This window comes from Myodes glareolus, chromosome X (assembly GCF_982192425.1).
Source record: "Myodes glareolus chromosome X, mMyoGla1.1, whole genome shotgun sequence".
Classification (NCBI taxonomy): domain Eukaryota; kingdom Metazoa; phylum Chordata; class Mammalia; order Rodentia; family Cricetidae; genus Myodes; species Myodes glareolus.
In genome coordinates, this window is record NC_142053.1 from 77,946,643 (window position 1) to 77,973,281 (window position 26,639).

The following is a 26,639-nucleotide window of genomic DNA, read 5'->3' on the forward strand; positions in this document are numbered from 1 at the left end:
ACAGAAACAAAACAAAACAAGAAACAACCAAACCTAACAACCACCACCACCAACAAAACCACAGTTATCAGATGTAAAACTGGGTGTAGTGTTACACATCTGTAGTCTTAGCACTCAAGAGGCTGAAGCAGAAAGATCACCTGATCAAAGGAGTCTGAGGTCAGCCTGGATGACATAGCAAAGCCCTGTCTCAAACAAACAAGCCATCAAAGTCTGATGCTCATTACTGACATGATAATCCAGGTGAGGAGATGCACCTCAGTAAAGTCAGCACTCGGGAGGCTGATGCAGAAGGATTGGGAACTTGAGGTCAGTCTAGGATATGCAGCAAGTTTCTCGGCCTGGAGTACATAGAGATATCCTGTCTCAAAAGAACATAATTGTTTTTTAGTGTAGCTGGGTCTTAATCTTGGAGAATTTTACAGATTGTGTCTCTTTTCCACAGTTTAACACACACAATGGCTCTTTGCTCTTTTTAATCCTGTTGCTTCTTCAAAGCAGACATTTCCTTGTTGGAAAACACCCTAGTTGGCCTAGACCACTGAAATGTCCACCTTGGGGATCCCACCAATCAGCATGCTGGTTAATGATCATACATGTCATGCAATAACTTGCTTTTTGCTCGGCACTAGGAATTGAACCATGAATGGGAGGTAAGCACTCTTCCACTGAACTGTATTCCCAGCCCTGTTTAGTTCTCACCACACAGTCTTATTTGGTATTTCAGGTGTGTGACTTCTCTATTGGGCACGTAAATTTGGGTGAGCTTTTATAACTCTTTTTGTTTTGCTTTTTTGTGGTGCTGGAAGGTGACAGTGTTGGGGGTGGATTCTAGGGCCTGGCACATGCTAAGAAGCACTTCACCATTGATCTATACCTCTACTACTGGTTTTGTTGCACAAGTGAGCTGGTATGTAACCAGTCTGACTCACATGTTCAATTAATTAGAAAAATAGTCGATGCCTATATGATGGGCAGGCTGAGGGAGAGCTATCCTAGATGCCAAACCTTTGCCCACCAGGCTTTCCTATTGTTTGTGTGCTTAACAAGGCTTTCATCCATTTGTTTCTAATCTCTTCTACCCCTACTTCTGGAAATTCCAGTCAAGAGTCCAGGGATTTGAAGACAAGATACCTTAAGACTGATCTGGGAGGGAGAGCTCTGAGGTATGCCTCCTTCATTCTCTGGACTAACACTATCCCACCAATTCACGTATGAACCATCTGGTTGCAAAAACAACATCTTTTTAGGGTGTTAGTTCCCAAATTGTATCATGCTGTGCTTAGGAGTTCCCTGGAAAGCTTGATACCATGCAAGGTGTCTGGCTTGGCCACAAATTTCTGCTGATTTCTATTCCTGAGCGGTTTCCAAGTGATGCTGCTGGGCAAGAGACCATGTGCTCTGAGCACTGCTTCTCTAAGGGAATGAATGTACTGACAGTTTCCCAGAGTCTTCTAGGAGGAGCCCTGGCAAGAGATGCTGGGTGTGGTCAGAACCAGTAGGATAATATCTTCTTGAAGGGAAACTGACTGGCTCAAAAATTCCTTTCCTTGCTGACTACCATTTTCACTTGCTTTTCTTTCACATTTGAAGTAGAGGTGCACCAATAGTGTCCACCCTGGGGGCTCAGAGCCCTCATCAAGTCCCTAAAGAGGGTTCCTCTATACCCAGTCCTAAAGAAATAGTAGCTTTAGTAAGAGCGTTGGTTGAGGCCTTCCTTCCTAATTCTCCAGTAAGTCATAGGATAGAAAAGAATGCTAGGTCTGGAAGGAGGCCCCTAGATAATGCTGCCACACTGGATGTTGGAGTCACCCAGTCCAAGCTGCATGAGCCTGCCATCAGGAATTCTAATGACCTGGATAGAAGAAAGCTGGCCAGCTGTTTCATGCTACTGAATGCACAAATCAATAGAATTAGACACTGGTTTATAATATAAAGACAATTTTATTGCCAATAAAAGCCTTTAATAACTCATTTTTTCCTGTTTCAGTAGGACCTTATTCTTTCTGATGAAAATCCAGTCATAGCATCTCTCATTAAAAATAAAATTATTTTGAAATAAATAAATATATAAAATAAATAGCATATACATTTCATAAATAGTTTGTCCTTATGCACAGTATCCATGCTTACATTTTAATATCATTTCCTTACAACCTACCCCATATCTCCCACTTCGGTGGCAGGAAAACTGCATGTCAGGACGAATGAGAGATCTGCAGAGCCAGGGCAGGAGTGGCTTGCAGCAGGGCTGGAGCCCCTAGGATTTTCCAAATGACACTTTCCCAAAGCTCTGTAGGTAGCATCTATGGCAGATTCCTTGGTCTTTCATTTGCACCCCATCTCAAAGTAGCTGGGTAGATTGTGAGGCAAGACAGCCTTGGCCCTTAGTGAGGGGGCCCCTGTTCTTTGTCATGCCACCTCATGGGAAAGAACATGAGTAAAGCAAAAAGTATATACAAGATTCCCTCTGACCCACCCCTCCCCCCATGTCCCTCCCCAAAATAACCCAACCTTGATATACACTTTGAACAAGGGGACAGCTGGGTCAAGTTGAACAGTAAGTGCTTCTCTGTTATCTAATTGATAGGAAGGAAGGACTGAAAAGCTATGAGTATAGTGTTTGCAGAGCCAACCATGGCCGCAGAGTACACGGGTCACAGAGGTGGCACCAGAGGTCCATTACCTATAGCGGAAGAGGTCTCTGGACATGGAGGGCAACTTAGAAGGATCTACTGGCCTGGGTAAGAAGTGAGTGAACTTCTGGTGTCGTTTAGTCCTGTATCCCTCCCGGGGTGAGCCGTCTTTATTCAGGGCCACATAATACTGTCTTTCCGAGTCCGAGTGTTTGTACAAGGTGGAGGCATAGGTGTTGTACCAGTTTTCTTCAAATTGTTCCCGGAAAACACATTCACGCGTGAGTTTCTTCTGTGAGGGTGAGAAAATAAAGCAGAGCCCATTATATGACTATTCCGCCATCCCAGTTTGCTGGTTGGGAAAGCCTGAAATAGCAACAGCACATTGAGATTAGAAAATTTCAGTCCTGTCTCCCTGTGTGACCAAGGAGTCTTTCCTCCGTGCAGTGCAACTCTCCCACCCCCATTGTATCTTCTTCATCCTCCTTCACGAGCCACACAAAAATGTTTTGGGTGTGATCTTTCCTGAAGGGAAGGAATTTGGAGGAGCTGGCCTTGGCTGGCTCTTTAACCCCAGAATTTCTATTATGGCCTTCCAATGCCCCTCTGGCACCCACCGGGCTCATTTCCTACTTAGGGCTAATAATGTTTGACTGCACTGAGATTACAGTCACCCACATCAACTGGCAGGCAAAGGCCACGGGTCTATATAAAGCTGCATGGGAGGTGAGCTGTGATCTCTCCTAATGAGCAGCCTGTCAGCTGGAACGCTCAGAAAAGATCTCCTTGAAAAGCTCCTCCCATCTGGCTACTTAAAGCTGGCAGCTCCTGGGCTTCCTGCTTCTGGCCCTTCTCATACATGATCAGGCCGCCATACTGCTTGCTGGGGTGTCCGATACCGAGTGCTGGGGACAGGCCTATCTCCTAGGTGTCAGAGAAAAATGTGTTCTGATTTCATGGGGTGTAGCCAGCCAGAAAGGGTGTTATGTGACTCGAAAGTCCGAGCCAGGATCCTGGGATCCCCCGAAAGGGTTAAGGTCAGCAAAGTCACTTACCATGACCCACTGCTGGGCTAGCTTCCAGAACACAGAAAATGTATTGCAGCCAGCCCATTCCTAACTAGGGGATTGGGGCTGTCACCAGTCCCTAGAACCCTCATTCTTCATTTGTTGGTGTTATTTGGCCTTTGAGGTTCAGCTGAGACAATCTGGAAATCGGGGGCTGTGCTTCTTACTGGAAGACCGAATCTTTTACTGTGCTATTTTGTGGCTGCCCATCAGCTACTGCTCTGGGTACCCATTAAAACTAGGATGTGCTCTTTCGAAATGTTAATGCCCCCAAGCCTAAGCGGCTCCTGACAAACCAGCATGGCTTCCTGTTATTATAGCACTAGCGGGTCCTCTAATGGAAAAGGTGAAAGCAAGTATATCACAGAAAATTTAAGATGGAGGGCTGAACAGGTAAAGGTATTTTGGAGCAAGGCCCTGAGGAGCCAGGAACAAGAAGACACCAATCCCGTACAGTCGTAACAGGCCTTTCAAGTGCCAGGTAAACAATTTTATCCTCTGCCTTAGGTTGTCCAAACACTGGTGGTAATAGCCTCTGATAAATAGGAAAGCTGAAACTTACCGATCCATAGAGCTCTCCTCGTTCATTCATTCCTAGGTACAGGCCAGAGTCCACTCCCCGGATGCTGATCAGCCCCACAGCCAAGCTGATAAACTCCAGAATTCCTGGGACAAAAAGTAGACCATCATTCTGTTACTAACATGGAGCTAGAAGAGGCTGTTCAGGTGACAGAACTACCCGTCATTTACCCCCAACTACAGGTAACCCTGGGTATCCATGGAGAATCATCTGATGAATCAGTCTTCTGCAGAGAAAAAGGAAAACCTCAGGGAAAGTGCCCATTCTCTCTAAGCCCCAGTTTCCCCACGTGTGAAACGGGAAACAATCCTTTCCTCCACTTAACACTGCGATTTTCTTCTTTATTTTGCGGTGCTGGGGTTGGAACTTAGGACATGCTAGGAAAAAGCTTGATCACTAGGCTCCACCCCCAGGCCCCTCAGGTATGCTAGGGTGAAGAACTCATGGAAAGGCTTGCTAACAAACGCTCCACAATTATGGCATCAGTGTAGTGGAATACCACACTCTCAAGAAACGGTAAAGCAGTGTTCTCAATGCCAAGCCACCCTCTTCCTCTCTGGCACCCACCTGCATTCCCTTGCTGTCCTCTAAGCTGAACGCATTTTTCACCCTCTCAGCTGCCATGTCCTTAAAAACCACACAAGGCTGTCAACTGCCTGTAGCTGACTCTAACAAATGCCACACAGGCCATGCACTAAGTTTGTTTCCCCTGTTTATGGCAGGAGGGAAAAGTTGGCCTGAAAACATTCTCAGTTCGTTCAGCCCCAAACTGACAAGCCTGTCAATCTCCTGCCCTCTCTTGAGAATTTAAAGTTGAGCCATGGCTGAGTTGGCAGGTAGTTTTGGACTCTAAACTGATTTGAGATGTTGTAACTTTAAGGGGAAAGGGAAGAAATTAGAAATGTCCTTTAAACTGACAAGGTTAGAGGTGAAGTTTTGAAAATTTTTTCATTTACCCCATGAGAAAAAATGAATTATTAAGGGGTAAAGGGACACAGAAACTAAATCAAAATAGTACTGAAGACAGTCAACTAGATCCTTCTTCCTCCTCTTCTTCAGTTGGTTTGGTTTGGTTTTTTTGAGACAGGGTTTCTCTGAGTAGCCCTAGCTATCCTAGAACTCACTCTGTAGACCAGGCTAGACTTGAACTCACAGAGATGCACCTGCCTCTGCCTCCACGGTGCTAGGATTAAAGGCCTGTGCCACCACTGCCCGGCTAGATTGTTCTTTGCCACTCCTTCCTCTAACCACATTTTCAGCAGAGACCAAAAACTCACACACTTGTCTGAAAGCATGCACTGAGTTCACACACTTAGCTATCTTTCATGCCAAAAGTATGATTGATTAGTAAGGGTAATATTTTGATATTCTATATGAGAAGTAGAACTTGTCCCAGAAAGATAAGATATTGGAGACTGTTGAGATGGCTCAGAGGGTAGTAAAAGTGCTTAATACTATGTCTGGAGATTCGAGTTTAATCCCCGGGCCCCATATGGTAGAAGGAGAGAACTGACTCCTGCAAGTTTTCCTCTGCCCTTCATTTGGGCTATGGTACATGCATCCCTCTATGCATCCCTCTATGCATCTCTCTATGCATCCCTCTATGCATCTCTCTCTCTCTCTCTCTCTCTCTCTCTCTCTCTCTCTCTCACACACACACACACACACACATACACACACATGAACACAATAGATAAATAAATACATAAATGTAATAAAGTTTTTTTTTAATGAGAGAGAAAGTAATTAGCAATGTAGTCCAGGCTAACCTTCTGCCTCAATCTCCCAAGGGCTAAAGTAAAAACTTAGAAGTACTGCATTCTGCAATCAGGTTGAAAACTCCAGTGGGAAGCTTTCTCTCAAGTTCTAGTAGCTAGCCTGGCAATGGAGGTAGTCAGTCAATCATGGTAGCTTTGGGGGGGGACATATTTGGATGGCTCATTCTGATCAATTTGAAGGATCTACAGCTCTGCTACCTGTCTATGGAACACTTGAGGGTTGGTCTTTTCAAATTCTCTGAGTCTTATCCTTATTCTGACTGTTAGTAACTTTTAAAAAGTTGTTTATTATTGTTATTGTTGTGTTGCTGTGTATGATCTCCACACGTGTGGAGATCAGAGGACAGTTTGGGGGAATCACTTCTTTCTTCCTATCGTGGGTTCCAGGGATTGACCTCTAGTCCTCAGGCATGCGCAGCAAATCTGACTTCTGAGCCATCTATCTCATCAGGCTCCTGTTTCCTAGTAGCTTTTATAGCACAGTGCAGATGGTTTCAGGAGGAGAATGCCATATGCCTTAAGGAAGGAAGGGGAAGACGGTGATGATGGGGGCTAGTCAACCATTGACTTAATGAACACAGAGCTTCAACTGCTCTGAAAGAGGTTCGGCCCTTTAAACATTTTAAGGAACAACTCAAAAGAGGACACAGGAGCGCAGCTTCCCTTAGCGCCAGCAGAGACCCAGTTGGAAGGGATGAGATACTCAAGATCCAAAGAGGTTTCAGAAGGTTGGAACATGGGCTGGCTCCAACAGAATAAGCATAATTATAAGTCAATAAAAGTATTGTACCTTGGTCCCCCAAATCAGCTTCACTAGAGGTTTGTGTTTGGGGTTTTGTTAAGGGAGGGTGAGCGTCACATGCACACAGCTAACTTCACTCTTTAGCTGGTGGCCTCTTGTCATAGTTGCGTTGTTCGAGGGCTTTTCCACCATCTATCTCTCTCTTGACATCTCTGCATCATACCCCCATACACCTCCCACTTCAGAACGTAGGGCCTTGGATGTGCCAGGTAAGTAATCTGCCACTATCTACCTAGAACCTGTGTATTTTCTTGAGAGTGTGTGTACTTTTGTATTTCTGTGGTGCACTTAATACTTTTTTCTTTTCTCTCTCTCTCTCTCTCTCTCTCTTGGTTTTTGGTGCTGAAGATTGAACCCAGTACCCAGAATATGCAGTGTGTATTTTAATTATATATAAGTCTGCCTGTTTCTACAATGGGGGAGTGTAGCCCAGTGAAACTCAAATAGCAATGGCTTCTGGGATTTCATTGAGCAGTTAGCTCATTATGTTGGTGATTAACAGGATTATTGAAAAGCTAATGTAGGGTTGACAAGTGGCTCAGCAGGTAAAGGTACCTGCTTACAGACCTGTGCACTTGAATTCAATTCCAGGGACCCGCATGGTAGAAGGTGAGAACTTCCCCAAGCTGCTGTCCTTTTGACCTCCACACGTGCCGCTGTGGGTGGCACACATGCCTGACCCAACCACTCCACACACTCATTCATTCTCTCTCTCTCTCTCTCTCTCTCTCTCTCTCTCTCATACACACACACACACACACACACACACACACGCACGCACACACACATACTAAAGAAATAAAATATAATAATATTTTTAAAGTTAAGGTAGGGCTGGCAAGATGGCTCAGTGGATAAAAGAGATGGCTGCCTAACCTCCAACCTGAGTTTGATCCTGGGACTCAAATGACAGAAGGAAAGAACCGACTCCTGCAAGCTGTCCTCTGACCTCCATACAGGCACTGGGGCTTCTTCTTCCTCCCCAACCCTTCAATGAAAAATAAAATTTCAAAAAGCTAATATAAAACAGGTCAAACAAAAATGGATTGTTATCTGGGTGTGGAGGCATATATCTGTACTACTAATACATGAGGGCTGAGGCAGGAAGACAGGTAGTTCAAGGTCAGCCTGGGCTCCATAGGGGGACCCTGTCTGGAAAACACAAAACCAAAACAAAAGAGCAAACAAACAAAGACCAGGTAAATTGACACACACCCATAATCCCAGGAATTAGGAGGCTGAAAGATGGGGGTCCCAAGTTTGAGGCCAGCCTGGGCTACATAGTGAAACGCTGTCTTTAAATCTTTTAAATTTGTTTTTGTTTTTGAGACATGGTCTCCGGTAGTATAGGCTGGCCTTGAAATTGAACTCTATGCAGCTGAGGATGACCTGATTGATCCTGATCCTCTTGCTCCATCTCCTAGGCACTGGTATTACAGATTGTGCACCTTGATGCCTTTTTAAAATTGAAAAATATATTAAAACCTAGTATAAAATAGGAAACAAAAGTGGGGGTAGGCTGTACTCAGAGAGCGCTAGTTACTAACATGAGAGAAGGGCCTGCTCTGCCCCTCCACTCGGTCCCGACAGGATCACGCTGGGGTTCTGTGTCTGGTTCTACTGTGCCGAGAAAGGGTGTTGGAAAAAAAATTTAGAGTGGCCTATCTGGCAAGACGATCCCAAGCCATACTTTGATTCTGTTCTGGGTGCTAAACCCTGAGGGACACCAAACCGTGCTACTAACCATCTTTGCTTTGCCAAAGCAGCTCACCTCTGAGCCTCTAATCACAGCAGTTGCCCCTTTCTCGAAGTATCCCATGTCCCAGACTACCCTGAGCTCATTAAGTAGCAGAGGGAAGCCTGTGATCTCACTTCCAGAGACCTGGTGTGAGAACAAATCATGAACCCAAGAGGTGTGGCCATTTGAGTCACCAGATTTTTTTTTCCCTCCAACTCTCTGTGAACCCTGATGCCAAAGGACAGATCATACAGGATGTTGCTTGGGTTGTGTCCAGTAACAGGGGTCTCCAACAGCTGGAGTCATCCCTGCCCAGCTGTCTTTGGGCATCATTTGCCTTTGCCAACTTTCCTATTAGTTGGATTCAGACTGTGGGAACCCAGTGGCACATGATGATGGAACAGATATTTCTAAACCTTCTCCTGAATCCCAGCCAGCATGAAAGGGGAGAGAAAACAAGCCATTTTCATATTTTCCCAGCTACAGCTGGACAGGGGTGTTAACAGCAGAGCGTTGAGGCAAAGTATTAAGTAGACAAAGTTTGTCATTGGTTCTCACCCCTTCGAGGCCCAGGACCGCCAGCCCCTCTGCCTCATCTTGACCTGCCCACCTCATGCTCTGGCATTTTCTCGACAGTTTCCAGACTCTTCTTACACCTCCCTCCCCAGGGCCTCAATCAAAACGGATCTATCCTGGGCCCCACTGTTTCAGGACCTTGCTAGATGACTGGCTAATGTGTCATTTAATCTGGTTCCCTCAGCCATCCTGTCAGACCATCAGGGCCAAGACAGTGCTGCCCTGGCCCTCGGCCAAATAAGAACCAGATCGCTCAAAACCCAAAGCAGCTGCAGCAGCCTGCTCCATCCCACCTGGCAGGAGGCCTCTCCTCCAGTCTGGCTCCCCAGCCCAGCTCGGTCAGTCCACAGGTGCCCCTCAGGAATGTCAGGCTCCCTATGAAGCTCATGTAAATGCCACCAGCCAGGCTGGGACTGAAAGACTCCTGGCTACTGACTACAGATGGAGAGCAGAGAGCATGTGCAGTGCCAACAGGTTATTATTTGGAGTCGGGGCTGCACTTGGGCTCAGCCTGACTTGTTTAGAACACATGGATTCCAGGGTAATCCTTGGGGGCCCTGCTCTCCAATTACAACAAATAGCTATTTACTTTACATGGCCTTCGGAGACTCCCTCCTCCCCCCAAGCAGAAATCTATAATATTTTATATCTTAAGTCTGGCCTACTTTACCCTGCTGGAATGTTGACTGCTAAAGCACTTATGGAATGTTAAAGTTTCGATTTATTGAATACTCTGGCTGATTAACTCAAATGTGGAGGGCGGAGAGTGTGAGCAAACTCAAACACCACCTCATCCTGTGCCAAATGCTAAACCGAGTAAGAGTGTGTTTGAAAGTTGGCAGGGGAGGTTACGAAGAGACAGCTTTGACCAGTTATCATTTCCTTTACAGGAAATCCACGGATCTGCCAAGAAATCAAGGAAGGAGGAAAGGGAAAAGGTGATGTGGAGGTGGTCTCAGGAAGTTTGTTTTTTCTAAAAGGCCAAACCCAAACTGAAGCAGCCAGTTAAGCGGCAGTGCAAACATCCCCTCCTCCGCCAGCTTTACTTCCTCTGGTTTCTCCTTAAACTTAACACCCTTAGCAGGTATGGGAGATGAAAAGAAATCAAGATGTGTCTTTAGGGAGGCAATTAAAGACCACTTATCCCAAGAGCCTATTACTGATTTATGTTGACCTTGTAGATTATTGGGCTCAGCTCAGGCAGAGTCAGACAAACATAGCAGCTGGGAGCAGTGCACAAGTTCACCAATTTCATTACCCCCACCCCACATTTCACCATCATTTCAGGACTTTGCTTTTACACATATACATATAAACACACACGCACATATATGCACTTCTTTTATGTATGAACCAGTCCAATTCTTTAGGCTATTTCTGGGAGCGTCTGAGTTCGGGGTGGGAGTCCCATTCCTTAGGAAGAGGAACAAAAGGGGACTTCTAAATCACAAGTGATGGAAGGGAAAGAAGCCAAGTTAACACTCCCTCTCCTCCCACCCCACCTCATCACCCTTTTGAGGACCTGCTGCAAGTTTATACAGACACCTGCACCCCTCCATTACCCCTCCCAACCTACTGTACTCCAGCTCTCGTTGAGTGCATTTTTCCAAGATGACACAGACCTCATTAGGGTTCCTGCCTGCTCCCAGCAAGGAAGACCAACCCTGGTCCTAGTTGTTTGCTACTCTTGGCCTTAAGCTGGCCCTCCTCTGTGCCCCCTCTTCTGCTCCCCTTTATTTTCTTTCTTTTGTTTAAAACTGAGCACTCCAGATGCAGCTCTAGAAAAGCATGTAGAATGGAAAGATAGGAAGGATGGGGGGAAAACGAAGCATGTCCCGCTTAAGGGTAGGCATAGAAAATACACTTCTTGCATTACAAGGATCTTGGGAGGAAGCAGAGGACATTGAAAGATGGAGGAGACAAGGTAACGGTCACAGCACCTGTTTGATGGTTTAATAGAGAATAGGAAATTGAAAATAAAAATGGCAAATTGTTGAAGAGGAAACACATTTGCTAGCAAGCTAAAGATTTCTGTCGCGGATCAAGGTTTCTATTAATCGCGTAATTAGTTCTGAATGTAGGCAGGCAGCTGGGTGCTCTGAACAGTCTGTATAGTTCCGGGCAGGCGGAGGCAATCCCGCTTTGGAGATTAGACATTTCCTGTCCTGGGCTCAGGGGACACCTGTTTCAGGGGCTGGCAGTGGGCTCAGGACAGTTTCCTCACGTGGATAGGGAGTTAGTTCTAGGCAAAAGATGCCCAAGACTTGTGTCCTTCTGCGATGGGTACCGCGAGTTTTTCCTAGATTCTCAGGTAGCCGGTTTATGCCATGCTGCCTGAATTGGCTCCTACCCTGGTCTGAGCTATCCCGAGTATGGCCAGTGCCATGGCTGCAGGGTCCCGGCCAGATAAAAGTGATCCGGGTGCGAGCCGCCGGCCACCACGCCCGTGGGCCCTGAAGGTTCCTGCTCTGGGTGATCAGTTGCGATGGGCCTGCCACCCTCGAGGTTCCGCCAGCCGCAGTCCCCTTGCCTCCTAGGCTAGGATTCCCACTCCTCTCCTGGCTCCACCTGCTTCCATCAGAGGCCCGACGTTGGGGTTCTCACAAGGAGCCCCTAGGTCCCGAAGGAGGGAGGGTGGAGTGGGTGGGAGAGGCCGCACCGCAAGGCGCCTCCGCCCCCTCCGGGGAGCGTCGCGGGGCATGGGGGGCCTCAGGGTCGCCGCGAGGCTTAGGGCCCTGCCACTGCGTCCCGCCCCGACGGGTCCGGACGGCACCCGGCCCGGGGAGGCTCAGCGGCCCCCTGCGTGACAGCCCCGAGCCGTCGGCTCCCCGTACGCGGTCCACCCGCCTCCCTCTCCTCCCGGCCGCGTCCTCACCGAAGCGGCTGTGGTCGTGGCGGGTGCCGTGCACGGTGCCATTGGGGAAGATCTCCAGGTGGAAGCCAGTGCGGCAGTAGAGCTGGCGGCGCCGCAGGATACCCTTCAGGTGGGCGAAGTCTGTGGGCGAGCCGCGCTGCAGCTTCCCCTCGATCTGGCCCAGGCGCTCGTTCAGAAAACCCGGGGAGTCAGCTAAGGGCACGTTCCCCAGAGACGAGGAGAAGCCGTGCAGGTCCCAGTCCAAGGAGGCAAAGACGCCCCCCACCTCCGCCATGACGGGGCTGGCGGCGGCGCGGGCTGAACCGGGGCCGCGGGGCGCGAACTGCCTCTCCCCGCGGCGGGCGCGGGCGGGTCGGCGGCGCTCGCTCGCTGCGAGGCTCCGTGCTCTGCCCAGCTGCAGCACACGTCTGTTCGCGTCCAAAGAACTTCTTAGCGGCGGGGAGCGTGGGGCAGCGCGCTCCTGACCTTGCTCTCAGTTAAAGTGCGGCTTCCCCTCCGCATCCATCTCTCCTGGCCTCTCATAGCTGGCTTCGTGGAGCTATCAGATGCAAACGGCACTTTATATACGTACCCACTCCCCTTCCATTGACATATTGGATATTTAAATACAAGCCACACCTCACTGGCATCCCCTCAGAGATTGGTGTGTGGGTTCTTTCCTTTTTTCCCCCCTTCTCGTATCCATTTGGCTCTTTTTGGGAGAGGGGGTGGAGGGGGGAGCGAGCGAGCTTCACTCCCTCTTTTATTATGAAAAAAAAGGCAGGAAAAAGCTACACATTGCAGTGAGGCATAACTGCTTTTGGCAGGATTTCTTAAACTGCTGATGAAATAACGGAGTCCAGTACGTGGAAGCCATCGGCGCCCACGGCCACGCAGGCCGGTTCCGCGGGGGTCTGCTTGTTGGTCTGCTGCAAGGGCAATCCCCACCTCCCATGCATCCTCTGGTTGCTCCCCTCGGGAAAGTGACTGAGACTGGGGTTTGGGGAGGGCATCCTCGAGCCGCTGAGCCCCTCTTCTCTGGCCCATAAGAGACTGCGGAAGGGGTGTCTGGCCCGGGACAGGGGTGCTCCGGTTCCTTTGTTCTGTAGTCCCGTAGTCCCACTCCCCACCTGTAGGTCCACAGGGGCCGAGGAAGCGAAAAAGATCCTGAAGCCGAATACAGTTGCAACAGTAAGGACTGAGAGGTGGTGAAGGTCCATGAAGACACCAAAACGAGGGAGGGGGGCTCTTAAGGGGTTTGGGAGGAGCGGGAAACCCCAGAAGGGAAAGAAGATTTAAAAAGAGACGCTGTGGTTTAGGCATAGAAACCGGGGTGGGGGGTTTGAGAAATAGAAAGCGATCTTTTTGAAAAATGATCTCCATGGCTTTCTGGACGCACTTTTACAAGGCTCAGGAGAGCAAACTCGGTGAGAGGCTGTTGGAAGCCGGGTGGGGGCTTCCCCCCATCTCTTTTCTTGTTGGAAACAGGTGTTTCCTCGCTCTGTCCTGTGCCCTGTTCCAAGATATTCTATCAGGAAGAGAGGCAGTCGGGGTGGGAACTGGCGGTAGCCAGGACGACAGGCTGGGTGGAGAGGACCTGGCGAGCAGGTGCCTGCCTGCGGTGAGCCCCTGCTTCTCTGCCCCGCACCTGAACCCCACGGTCCCTCTGGGGCTCTGGCGCTTGGCCTCCTTCTTGCCTATTAAATGGCGTTGTTGCTTGCAGTTTTCACACGCAGCAGGCGCTGGCCGCCTTCCCAGGTTCCTGTGGTGACTGAACCCCCAATTCTACCCTTCCGCGCCTTTGCTGCGCCTCCTGCTGGAGACCCCACCGAGTTGCAAGTTCAAATTCAGGGTTACCATAAAAAAACGAGTAAACAAGATTCCCCACAACTCAGTGCAATTAGGGGCCCTACTCTTAAGCTCCCATGTGCGTTCTGTGCTCACTTCCTGTAGCAATTCTCAGTTTGGAATAACACTGTGGCTTGGCCCTGCTGTGCCTCTTTAGCTCAGAGGGAACCTCCAGGGCCAAGTACAATGCCTGACACATGTAGGCACTCAAAAGTAATATTATGCTCTCAGTAACAGAGAACACAGATGCAAGTTACCACCCAGTCATAGTGGACCCACGAATGCAAATGGTGGAGTCCGAGGTTGGAGAGATGGCTCAGTGCTGAAGAGCGAGTGTTTCACTTCTAGAGGACTCAGGTTCTGCCCCAGCCACCCACATTGGCTTATAGATTCCTGGAACGGCAGCACCAGAGGATCTGATGCCCTCTTCTGGTGTCCACAGGCACCCACACACATGTGCACAGGCACACATGTACACATAACTTTTAAAAACTAAAAAAAATCTTTAAAAGGGTGGAGTCCATGTTAGAATACATATAAAAGAAATTACACGCTCTCTTGGATTACTTTAAAAGTATCCCAAGTAAGAACTTGATGTGGTGGCTCCGGCCTGAAATTCCAGCCCTTGCAGAATTTAGAGTGAAGCCAGCCTGAGTTGCACAGCAAGAACCTGTTTTAAATGAAGGACTGAACAAATAAGAAACGATCTAAAGTGCTGAACACAGTAACACACGCTCGCAGTCTCAACACTTTGGAGGAGGCGGGAGGATCAGGAGTTTAAGGCTAGGACTGGACTTGATACCCTGTTCCAACAACAACAAAACAAGGGTTTATGGTGATGTGTAGATTCATGAAGCAGAGAGAGAGGGAGAGAGAGAGGGGGGAGAGGGAGGGAGGGAGGGAGGGAGGGAGGGAGGGAGGGAGAGAGAGAGAGAGAGAGAGAGAGAGAGAGAGAGAGAAGTGATGTAGGTATCTAGGTAGGGGTCCTGGACCCATTCTGGGCTAAGATGATTTTTTTGTAATGAATGGGCCCTGAGGTAAATCTGGGAAGAATTTTTTGTAGAGTCAGAAGGATCACTTCCAAAGTGGAGAAAAATAGAAACAAAGAAAATGGAACAATTTTAATTGTTAAAAAGTAATTCTTGAAGATTTTAATGAGTGTCAAATGAAAAAATTAGATGAAACAACTTTGATAAGCACAATCTATAAAGAATGTAGATGTTTATGATAAAATAAATCATACATTTTTACATATTTTTCTTTTATCAAACATAGATTCTTTTCTTATACAGTATATCCTGATAACAGTTTCCCCTTCCTCTACTCCTCCCAGTTCTTCCTCCCCTCCCCTCTCCTCTGGATCCACTCCCTTTCTGTCTGTCATTAGAAAAGAACAGACTTCTGAGAGACAACAACCAAATATGACAAAATATAATAAGATGAAGCAAAAGCTATCATATCCAAGTTAGATTCGACAACCCAACAGGAGAAGAAGAGTCCCAAGAGCAGGTGCAAGAGTCAGAGACCCACTTGTTCTCACAGTCAAGAGCCCATGATGACTCACGCCTTTAATTCCAGCACTTAGGAGGCAGAGATGGGTGGATCTCTCTGCGCTAGAGGCCAGCCTCATATACAGAGTGAGTTCTAGGACTGGATCCATAACTACTGGGAAACCCTGTCTCAAAGAACAAAACAAAGCAAAAGAGTCCCATAAAAATATTAAGCTAATATCTATAACATATATGCAGATGTGCAGACCCATGTAGGCCCTGTGCTTGTTGCTCCAGTCTCTGTGAACTCATATACACCTTGCTTAGATGATTCAGAGGGCCTTGTTCTCCTGGTGTCCTCCATTGCTTCTGACTCTTACACTCTTTCTGACTCATCTTCCATGGGATTCCCTGAGCTCTAAGTGGAATGATTTGACGGAGACCTCCCATTTAGACTCTCTCTCTGTATAATGTCTGGCTGTGGGTCTCTGCTGCTGCTGGAGGAAGTCTCTCTAATGATGACTGGATATATACTCAAATAGGGGAATATCATTAGGGATTATTTTATTGATTTTTTTTCTAGACTAGTAGTACTTGGTTTTACCCTAAGTCTCTGGGCTATCCAGGTTCTGGTTCTTGGTCCCCCAAGCAGTGTTGGGTATAGGTTCCTTCTCATGGAGTGGGCCTTAGGGTCAAATCAGACATTAATTGGCTACTCCCACAACTTCTGTGCCACCATTGCTCTAGCATATTATGCAGGAAGGACAGATTGTAGGTCAAAGGTTTTGTGGTTAGGTTGGTGTCTCTCAGTAGCTTACAGAGTACCTTCCTGTACCAAAGGGACTAGAGTGTAGGGATGAGGGTTCCATGCAGGCACCAGCTTGACTTCTTCATGCTTAATGAGTTTGTGTGTGTGTGTGTGTGTGTGTGTGTGTGTGTGTGTGTGTGTGTGTATTGTCTTCCTCAATGGAGCCCAGTGTCAGTTTTCAGAGAGCAACCTTCTTTCTTAGCAACAGCCTGGGTTGTTTGGGAATTCCCATAGAACCCCCTTGGCCAACAACTCACCTGAATAATCCTAGTTCTGCTACAGGAAGCCTAGCCTGGCAACAAGAGATGACCAATTTAGAATCCATATCCCCCATTACTAGGAGTCTTTATTAGGATCACCTTCATACATTCCAGGAAGTTTCAACTGCACTAGGTTTTCACCCACCCCTAAATGTACACACAATTCCAGCCATCTCTCCCTGCTCTCTCCCTCCACCCCATCTTCCCATCATCTGATCCACCATTCCTGTTCTGGCCCCATTTCCAGTCAACTAGTAAAATCTATTCTGTTTTTCCCTCCTAGACGCCTCCCACCCTCTTTACCTAACCTCTCTGGGTCTACAGATTGCAGCTTGGTTATCATTTATGTAATGGCTATTATCCCCTTATAAGTGAATAAGTACCATATTTATGTTTCTGCATCTGGGTTACCTCACTGAGGATGATTTTTTTCTAGTTCCATCCATTTCCTACAAAGTTCATGATGTCATTTTTTATATCTGAGTGATACTCCATTGTGTAAATATATACCGCAATTTGTTTATCCATTCTTTTCTTGAGAGACATGTAGGTTGTTTCCAGTTTCTGTCTATTATGAATAAAGCTGCTATGAGCATAGTTGAGCAAATGTCTTTGTGGAAGGATAGAGAGTTCTTTGGGTATATGCCCAAGAGTGATATAGGTGGAACTTGAGGTAGATCGATTCCTGATTTTCTGAGGAACCGCCATATTAATTTTCTTAGTGGTTGTACAAGTTTGTACTCCCACCAGCAATGGAAGAGTGTTCCTCTTGCTCTACATCTTCATGAGCATAAACTGTCACTTGTATAATTCATTTTATCCATTCTGGCAGGTGTAAGATTGTAGTGATATTTCATTTGTATTTTAATAAATAAAGTGTGCCTGAATATCAAAACACAAAACAACCACACTAATCAGCCATACAGGCCAGGCAGTGGTAGCACACACCTTTAATCCCAGAAGCCACACTAGTTATCCATAGAGGTCAGGCGGTGGTGGTGCATGCCTTTAATCCCAGAACTAGAGAGGAATATATGGCAGGATTAGATAAGAGCTTGCTTTTCAGTTTGAAGATTTCATAGAGGTAAGAGCTCTCTAGTGGCTTGGTTGTTTTGCTTTTCTGATCTTCAGATTGGACCCCAATATCTGTCTCTGGGTTTTTATTATGCTGAATCTCAAAGTAGTTTTGATTTGCATTTTCCTGATGCCTAAGGATATTGAACATTTCCTTAAGTGTTTCTCAGCCATTTAAGGTTTCTCTATTGAGAATTTACTGTTTAGATCTGTTCCCCATTTAACAATTTTTTAAAAAAAATAATGCATTTATTTTTATTTTATATACATTGATTTTTAGGAATTACAAGTAGTTGTGAACTGCCATGTGGGTGCTGGGAATTGAACCCAGGTCCTCTGTAAGAGCAGTCAGTGTGCTTAACTGCTGAGCTATTTCCCATTTTTAAACTGGATTATTTGTTTTTGATATCCAGTTTCTTGAGTTCTTTATATATTTTCAATATTAGTCCTCTGTCAGATGTGGAGTTGGTAAAAATCTTTTCCCATTCTGTAGGTTGCAGTTTTGTCTGATTGGCAGTGTCCTTTGCCTTACAGAAGCTTTTCAGTTTCATGAGGTCTCATTTATTGATTGTTGATCTTAGTGCCTGCGCTATCAGTTCAAAAAGTTGCTTCCTGTGCCAGTGTGTGGTGCGGGAGAATTATCTGTATTCTGTCAATCATATTTTAATAAAACGCTGATTGGCCAGGCAGGCAGTATAGGCGGGAAAGCCAGACAGGAAGTAGGGGTGGAGCAAAGAGACTGGGAGTATTCTGGAAGCAGAAGCTCTCTCTCAGCCACTCCTGCACAGACCACCGAAGAGGCAACATGTAAGCTGTCACACTGAGAAAGGTACTAAGCCCATGTGGCTAAAATAGATAAGGATAATGGGGTAATATATGTTATAAGAGCTAATAAGTAGCCTGACCAAATGGGCCAATCAGTTTATAACCTTATGGAGTCCTGTGTGTAATTTCTCTTTGGGATTTGCCGGCTGTTGGGGTACCGGGCGGGACGGAAACCCCAACAAGCCGGCCCTCATGTTACAAGTGTGTTTAAAGCTATTACGCACTTTCTCTTCTATCAGGTTCACTGTATCTGATTTTATGTTGAGGTCTTTGATGCACTTGGACTTGAGTTTTGTGCAGGGTGATAAACTTGGGTCTATTTGCATTCTTCTACATGTAGCGAGCCAGTTTAACTAGCACCATTTATTGAACATGCTCATTTTTTCTCAGTGTGTATTTCTGGCTTTTTTATGAGAAATCAGGTGTCCATATGTGTGTGGATTTATGTATGGGTCTTCAATTCAATTCCATTGATCAATGTGTCTGTTTTTATGCCAAAGTCATGCTATTTTTATTACTGTAGCTTTGTAGTATAACTTAGTTATGTATGGTTGAGACCTCCAGCAGTCTTTTTCTTGTTCAGAATTGTTTTAACTATCCTGGGTTTTTTGTTTTTCAATATTAAGTTGAGAATTGCCCTTTCAAGGTTTGTGAAAATTGTGTCTGAATTTTGATGGGGATTGCACTGAATCTGTAGATTACTTTTGGTAAGATGACCATTTTTACTATTTTAATCCTACTGATCCATGAGCATGGGAGACCTTTCCATCTTCTGGTATCTTCTTCAATTTCTTCAAAGACTTGAAGTTCTTGTCATACAGGCCTTTCACTTGCTTAGAGATACACCAAGATAATGTATATTATTTGTGGCTATTGTGAAAGGTGTTGTTTCCCTGATTTCTTTCTCGGCCCATTTGCTATTTGTATGTAGGAGGGCTATTGAATTTTTGAGTTAATCTTGCATCCAGCCACTTTGCTGAAAATGTTTATCAGCTGTAGGAGTTCATGGTGGAATTTTTAGGGTCCCTTATGTATACTATCATGTCACCTGCAAATAAAGGTACTTTGACCTCTTCCTTTCTGATTTGTACTCCCTTGATCTCCTTCAGTGGTCTTACTGCTCTAGCTAGAACTTCAAGTACTGTATCGGGGAGATATGGAAAGAGTGGGCAGCCTTGTCTTGTCCCCGATTTTAGTGGAGTTGTTTTGAGTTTCTCCCTATTTAATTTGATGTTGCCTATAGGCTTGTTGTAAATTGCCTCTATTATGTTTAGGTATGTCCCTTGTATCCCTAATCTTTCCAGGACTTTTATTACGATGAGTTGTTGGATTTTGTCTAATTTTCTGCATGTAATGACGTGATGATATGGGTTTTTCTTTCCGTTTGTTTATATGGTAGATCACATTGACAGATATTGATATGTTGAGCCATCCCTGCATCTCTGGGGTAAAGCCTACTTGATCATGGCGAATGATCTTTTTGATGTGTTCTTGTCTTTGGCTTGCCGGTATTTTATTGAGTATTTTTTTCATCAGTGTTCATGGGGTGTCTTAGTTCTATTGCTATGATGAAACAGTATGACCAAAAAATAAGTTAGGGAGGATGGGGATTATTTAGTTTACATTTCAGCATTGCTGTTTATCACTGATGGAAGTCAGAACAGGAACTCAAACAGGGCAGGATCCTGGAAGCAGAAATTGATGCAGAGGTCATGGAGGGGTGCTGCTTATTGGCTTGCTTCCCATGACTTGCTTAGCCCATCTTCTTATAGAACCCAGGACCAGCATCCCAGGTATGGTACCACTCACCATGGGCTGGGCCCTCCCCATTGATTGCTAAATGAGAAAATGCTTTACAGCTGAATCTCAAGGAAGCATTTCCTCAGCTGAGACTCCTTCCTCTGATGACTCTGACTGTGTTAAGTTAACACACATAACTACCTACCGGGAGAACTTGGTCTGTAATTCTCATTCTTTGTTGAGTCTTTATGTGATTTGGGTATCAGAGTAACTGTGGCCTCATAAAATGAATTGGGTAACGATATTTCTGTTTCTATTTTGTGGAATAATTTGAGAAGTATGGGCATGAACTCTTCTTTGAAAGTCTGGTAGAAGTCTGTGCTAAAAACACCTGTCCCCGAGTTTTTATTGTTTGGGAGACTTTTACTGACTATTTGTATTTCACTATGGGCTAAAGATCTGTTTAAGTCGTTTATCTGATCTTGATTTAACTTTGATAAGTTGTGTCTACTGAGAAAATTACCCATTTGTTTTAGATTTTCTAATTTTTTGGAGTACAGGTTTTTAAAGTTTGTCCTTATGATTGTCTGAATTTCCTCTATGTCTGTTGCTATATCCCCCTTTTGTTTTTTTATTTTGTTAATTTGAATATATTCTCTCTGCCTTTTAATTGGTTTGATAAGGCCTTGTCTATTTTATTATTTTCTCAAAGAACCAATTCTTTGTTTTATTGATTCCTTGTATTGTTCTCTTTGCTTCTATTTTATTGATTTCGTGTCCCAGTTTCATCATTTTTTGCTGTCTACTTCTCTTGAGTGTAATTACTTCCTCTTGTTCTAGAACTTTCAGGTGTGCTGTTAGCTTGCTAATATGAGATCTCTCTAAATTTTTTTATGTGATGGTGCTCTGAAATTCATTATGTTCCATAAGTTTGGGTATGTTGTACATTCATTTTCAGCGAATTCTAGGAAGTCTTTAATTTCTTTTTTATTTCTGTCTTGACCCATTTTTTTCATTCAGTAGAGAAGTTTTTCAGTTCCATGAATTTTTAAACTTTCTGTTGTTTCTGTTGTTGATGCCCAGCTTCAATACATGGTAGTCTGATAGGATGCAGGGAGTTATTTCAATTTTCTTGCATATGTTGAAATTCTCTTTATAACTGAGTATGTGGTCAATTTTAGAGAAGGTTCCATGAGGTACCGAAAAGAAGGTATATTCTTTGGTGTTTGGGTAAAATGTTCTGTAGATATCTGTTAGGTTCATTGGTTTATAATGTCTGTTAGCTCTACTGTTACTCTGTTTAGTTATTTTTTTTTTGTCTGAATGACCTTTCCATTGGTGGGAGAGGGGTATTGAAGTCTCCCACTGTCAATGTTTGAGGGTCAATATGTAATTTAAGCTGTAGTAGTGTTTCTTTTACAAAAGTGTGTGCCCTAGTTTTGAAAGCATAGTTGTTAAGAATTGAAATATCATTTTGATAGATTTTTTTCCCATCTCTAATTAATTTTGGTTTGAAGTTTATTTTTTTAGATATTAGAATAGTTATACCAGTTTGATTTTTGGATCTTCTTTTCTTGGAATATATTTTTTTCAATCCTTTTTTCTGAGGTAATGTCTATTCCCTTGATACTGAGGTGTGTTTTTTGGATGAAATGGATAGATTATGTTTTTTAATTCATTCTATTAGCCTTTTTATTCGGAGAGTTGAGACCACTGATGTTGAGAGATATCAGTGATCAATGATTGTTGATTTCTGTTATTTTGTTGTGTTGTTTGTGGTGTATGGATGAGTGGGTGAGTTAGTGTGTGTGTGTGTGTGTGTGTGTGTGTGTGTGTGTGTGCAGACATGCTTTCCTTCTTTTGGTTTTGCTGGTATGAGATTATTTATTTTCTGTGTTTTCATGGGTGTAGTTACTCTCCTTCAGTTGGACTTTTCTTAGCACTTTCCATAGGGCTGGATATGTAGATAGATGTTGTTTACATTTGATATCGTCATGAAATATCTTATTTTCTCCATTTATGGAGATTGAAAGTTTTGCTGTGTATAGTAGTCTGGGCTGGCATCTGTGGTCTCTTAGCATTTGCAGCACATCTATCCAGGCCCTTCTGGCTTTTAGAGTTTCCATTCAGAAGTCAGGTGTAATTCTAACAGGTCTGCTTTTATATTTTACTTGATTTTTTCCCTTGCAGCTTTTAATATTCTTTTGTTGTTGTTGTTCTGTATGTTTAGTGCTTTGATTGCTATGCATCAAGGGGACTTTCTTTTCTGGCCCAATCTATTTGATGTTCTGTAGCTTATTGTACCATTATAGGCATGCCCTTCTTTAGGTTAGGATAGTTTTCTTCTATGATTTTCTGGGCCTTTGAGTTGGGATTCTTCTTCTTCCTCTATTCCTATTATTCTTAGATTTGGTCTTCTTATAGTGTCCCATATTTCCTGGATGTTTTGTGTCAGGAGTTTTTTTAAATTTTTGACATTTTCTGTGACTGTTGTATCTATTTCTTCTACCATATCTTCAATGTCTGAGATTCTCTCATTTCTTCCATTCTTTTGGTGAAGCTTACCTCTGTAATTCCTGTTTAAATTCCTAAATTTTTCATTTAAAAATTTCCCTCATTTGGAATTTTATTTATTGCTTCCAAATTTCCAATTTCAGAACAGCTTTATTCATTTCCTTTATACTATTTGTGTTTTCTTGGAATTCTTTAAGAGATTTATTCATTTCCTCTTTAAGGATCTCTATCATCTTTAAGGCTTTCAACTATGCTGGACTATTCAGGGCCTGCTGTGGTAAAATAGCTGGGTTCTGGTGGAGACATATTGCCCTGATTGCTATTGATTTTGTTCTTAAACTGGTATCTAGGCTTCTGGATTTCAAGAGATTGTAGGTCTGGGTGCTGATCTCTGAGTTTGTCTTTGTTAGGTGGGTGTTTTGTTTCTTGGTTTCGATTTCCTCTCTGGATTTTCAGAGTGTGTTGCTCATTTCCCTGGCCTGTTCAGCGGGTGTGTTCACAGGGAACATGTTGGTGTTGGAGGCTGGGATAGTTGGATGAGTTGAGGGAAGGAAGGTTGGAGGACCAGCTCTTTGTGATCTGTTGGAGACGGAGTCATACAGATCACAGTGGGTTTCCTGCTACAGAGCTGGGGATGAGAGAGGTGTCACTTTGCCTTCAGCCTACTTGTTGCCCTGAGAAGAGCTAAACTTGGGTTAGCAGGGTGTGCCTGGTAGATTTGGGGGTCTGGAACAAATCAAGAAGTTGGGGGAGGGGGTTAGGAAGGGAAGATCTGTGGAATCCATAGGAGATGTGGGCAGTTGTGAGGGAGGACTGCTGTGGGTGTTCTGTTGCAATACTGAGGACAAGACTGAGGAAATGGGTCTGGTGGAACAGAGACGAGAAGGTCTGTGTGTGGACAGCCTACCTGGTTTTCTGGCAGGTGTGGCCTGCGGTTTAACAGAGGGTGACTGCTAGAGTTGGGGGCTGGGATGCAGTAGTGAGCGGGGGAGTGAGGTTAGGAGGGGATGCTCTGTGGGGTCCACAGGAGGTGTGAGCAGGGGAGGAGAGAAGGCTGTAGCTGGTGTTCTGTTGCAGTGCTAGCAGTGAGACTGGGGGAACAGAGAGCAAATCACACATTCAACAGGATTTTGTGGGGTTTTGTCCATTAGCATTGTTTTTTGTTTGTTTGTTTGGTATTTTGAGATAGGGTTTCTCTGCGTAACCCTGGATGTCCTGGAACTCGCTCTGACCAGGCTGGCCTTGAATTCAGAGATCCGCTTGCCTCTGCCTCCTGAGTGCTAGGATTAAAGGTGTGTGACACCACGGCCCGGCTTTTGCTTTCTACTTTTAATTTATCCTTTCTAATTGACTTATGGATGATGGGTGGTTGGACCTGACTTGGGATACAGGCTGTGGCCCCCAAATTCAATATCACAACCACAGTTGTCAGACCTGTAAGCCCTGACTTTATGAAGTTCAGAGGTTGAAGAACGCCATTGCCCCATTTGGAGTTCTTTTGAGATTAATCTGACTGATGCTTCTATTTTAAGAAATATTTCTTTAACTATTAGTATTATTAGTGTGTGTGTGTGTGTGTGTGTGTGTGTGTGTGTGTGTGTGTGTTGTATACACAGTACACATGTGGAGGTCAGAGTATAACTTTGTGGAGTCAGTTTTCTTCTTCCACTTTACCTGGGTTCTGGGGATTGAACTCAGGTAGTCAGGTGTTTGAGGCAAGTCCTTTCCCCACTGAGCCAACCACTTGCTGTCCCTATTTTAAGCAATATTTCTATGAATCATTCCAATCAGCAGAATGTTCCTGAAAGCATTTTCACAACCTTGTGGAGTAAGAGGTGCCAATATTTTTATTTCAGGTGGTTAGCACTGAGTCATCAGTCATAAAGTAGCAGTCAGAATCTGGTCTCAGATCTACTACGACCAACTACTCTCAATTTATGAATTTGGTGACTATGCAAAAACAGATACATTTCAGCCCAGTGAAATCGCTCATGAGGACCCAGTCTTAGGCTAGTTGTGGGCTGGATGAATGGGATGAGAAGAAAATGCACATTACAAAAAGAACTCATCAGGCTCTGTGGCAGATGCCAGCAGAACCAGCTACTCTGGAAGCTGAGGCCGGGGAGTTTCAAATTTAGGGCCTGCCTGTCCTGCAGAGTAAGTGCAAAGGAAACCTGGGCAACTTAGTGAGAACCTGCCTCAAAATTTTCAAAGTGGAGGGAGGCTGTGAATGTAGCATGCATGAGGTTCCCAGGACTGAGGGTGATGGGGCCAAAAGAACAAAAATCTTCATTGGATTGAGGGCATGATTTAGAAAGGGCGTATAAGTGCATCTGTTCCCAAGAGCACCGTGAGGCTGAATGTTGGAAAGTATTCAGCATGGTCCAGCACATGGAGAATTGTTGACTCCCACACCACCTTCCTTTTTTCTTAATACCTCCCAAGACCGAAGCAAACAAAGAGACTGGTGTGGAAAGGACATGGAAAAACAGCCCTGTAAGACCAGTATTCAAGAGAGTGGCCAGCTCAAAGCCAGGGTAGGCTATAAAACAAGGATGTGTTATAAATGAAGAAAGGAAGAATGAGGGAGAGGGAGTGGGAGGGAGGGAGGGAAGAAAGAAAGAAGGAAGGAAGGAAGAAAAGAAGGAAGGAAAAAAGGCAAGTTTTTTTCATTGCACCCATAGTCATTGGACCCAGGGCCTTATACACGCCAGATTACCACTGAGTTACACTCAAAACCCACAAAAGAACATTCTGACTTCCACTCTAAGTGAAGCTGGGAACGGGGCTCCAAACAAGCTGCCAACCTGTTTCTGGAGGAAGAAGGCATTGCTGAAAAAGCTGTCTCACTGCTCAGGAAGTGGCAAGGCATCCCTAGTGCCGTTACCCTACCCAGTTCTTTACTTCATCAACAACTCAGAAATGTTTTCTCCACTGTGGTGAGGCTTCGCTGAGGAGGCTCAAGAAGAACTGCAAGGAGGGTAAAGGACAGCCAAGGACATCAAAGTTTCCTGTTTATAGACCACGGGTTAAGCCAAGATGATTTGCATATTTTATCTCCAGTGAGCCTTATCACAATTGTAAGAAATAGTTTTATTTTCATTTCACATGTATGGAAACAGACCCAAAGGGAGTCAGCACCTAGTAGCGAAGATCAGACTTAAGTCCAGGTGTATTTCTTTCTTGGAGGGTACTGGAGACTGAACTCAGGGCATCACACAGGGTAAGCAAGAGCTCCAGCATTGAGTTCCACCCGCAGGCAACCAGTTACTCTGAATCTTGATTTGAAGTGACCCAAAATGATGGACCACCCTAGTTTACTTCAAAAAGAACTTGTGTTGTTCCTCTGCCCTCAGTCCTGCCTTTCTCCTACTTTCCATTTCCTGAGGCCAACAGGGTAGCATAGGATGTGAACACTCCATCCTGAGAGTCAGACGGCTTAGCTTCATAAGCACAGCACCAGGTCGTTCAGTTTCCTCTTCTCTAGGAGATGGATGGCAGGAGCTGCTATGAAATGTAAATGAAATAATATGCAGCAAAACTGTGCCTGGCACATATTAATATGTCATTGCTTATTATCTATCTATCTATCTATCTATCATCATCTATTTATTACTTATGTGCCTGAAATTCATATGTTGATGAAGGGCAGACTTTAGGAGTTGATTCTCTGCTTCCACCATGGGTCCCAGTTTATCAGGCTTCATGGCAAGTGCCTTTACCTGCTGAGCCATCTCTCTCATTCCTATTATTTACATTTTCCCCAGCTTCAGCTATGTTTCTTCTTCTAATTTCTTTAAATTATGCCCTTTCTTCTCTTTTCTTTTTGTTTTTTTTCTTTTCCTTCTGGGCAGGAAGGTGTCACAAACACGTCCTCCTCTTCTAGAGGACCTGGCTTGCATTCCCAGTACTCAAGGCCAACAGCTCACAACCCCCAGAGAGATCTGCTGCCTCTGGCCGCTGGGCACCTATACTCATGTGCATGTGCTCACACAGGACACGTCATTAACAATAATAAAAATAGGTCTTTAAAAATGACATTCTGCTTT

General features: G+C 44.9%; 1 protein-coding gene across 1 annotated transcript; it reads right to left on the reverse strand.

Moving 5' to 3' along the window:
* Nucleotides 1–1,924: 1,924 nt before the first annotated feature.
* On the reverse strand, nucleotides 1,925–12,716 carry Fgf16 (fibroblast growth factor 16). Its single transcript, XM_085684456.2, has 3 exons — nucleotides 12,053–12,716; nucleotides 4,266–4,369; nucleotides 1,925–2,928 (listed from the first exon to the last, which is right to left on the reverse strand). Exons 1-3 carry the CDS (start codon nucleotides 12,324–12,326, stop codon nucleotides 2,683–2,685), a joined length of 624 nt encoding a protein of 207 aa, XP_085540582.1. The 5' UTR covers nucleotides 12,327–12,716; the 3' UTR covers nucleotides 1,925–2,682.
* Nucleotides 12,717–26,639: the final 13,923 nt, after the last annotated feature.

Excerpts from the sequence above, each read along its gene's own strand:
- Fgf16 (XM_085684456.2), bottom strand. The coding sequence starts at position 12,326 with ATGGCGGAGGTGGGGGGCGTCTTTGCCTCCTTGGACTGGGACCTGCAC. Across the intron at positions 4,370-12,052 it reads CCACGACCACAGCCGCTTCG|GAATTCTGGAGTTTATCAGC; the intron begins GTGAGGACGCGG and ends TTTTTGTCCCAG. Across the intron at positions 2,929-4,265 it reads GAGGAGAGCTCTATGGATCG|AAGAAACTCACGCGTGAATG; the intron begins GTAAGTTTCAGC and ends TCACCCTCACAG.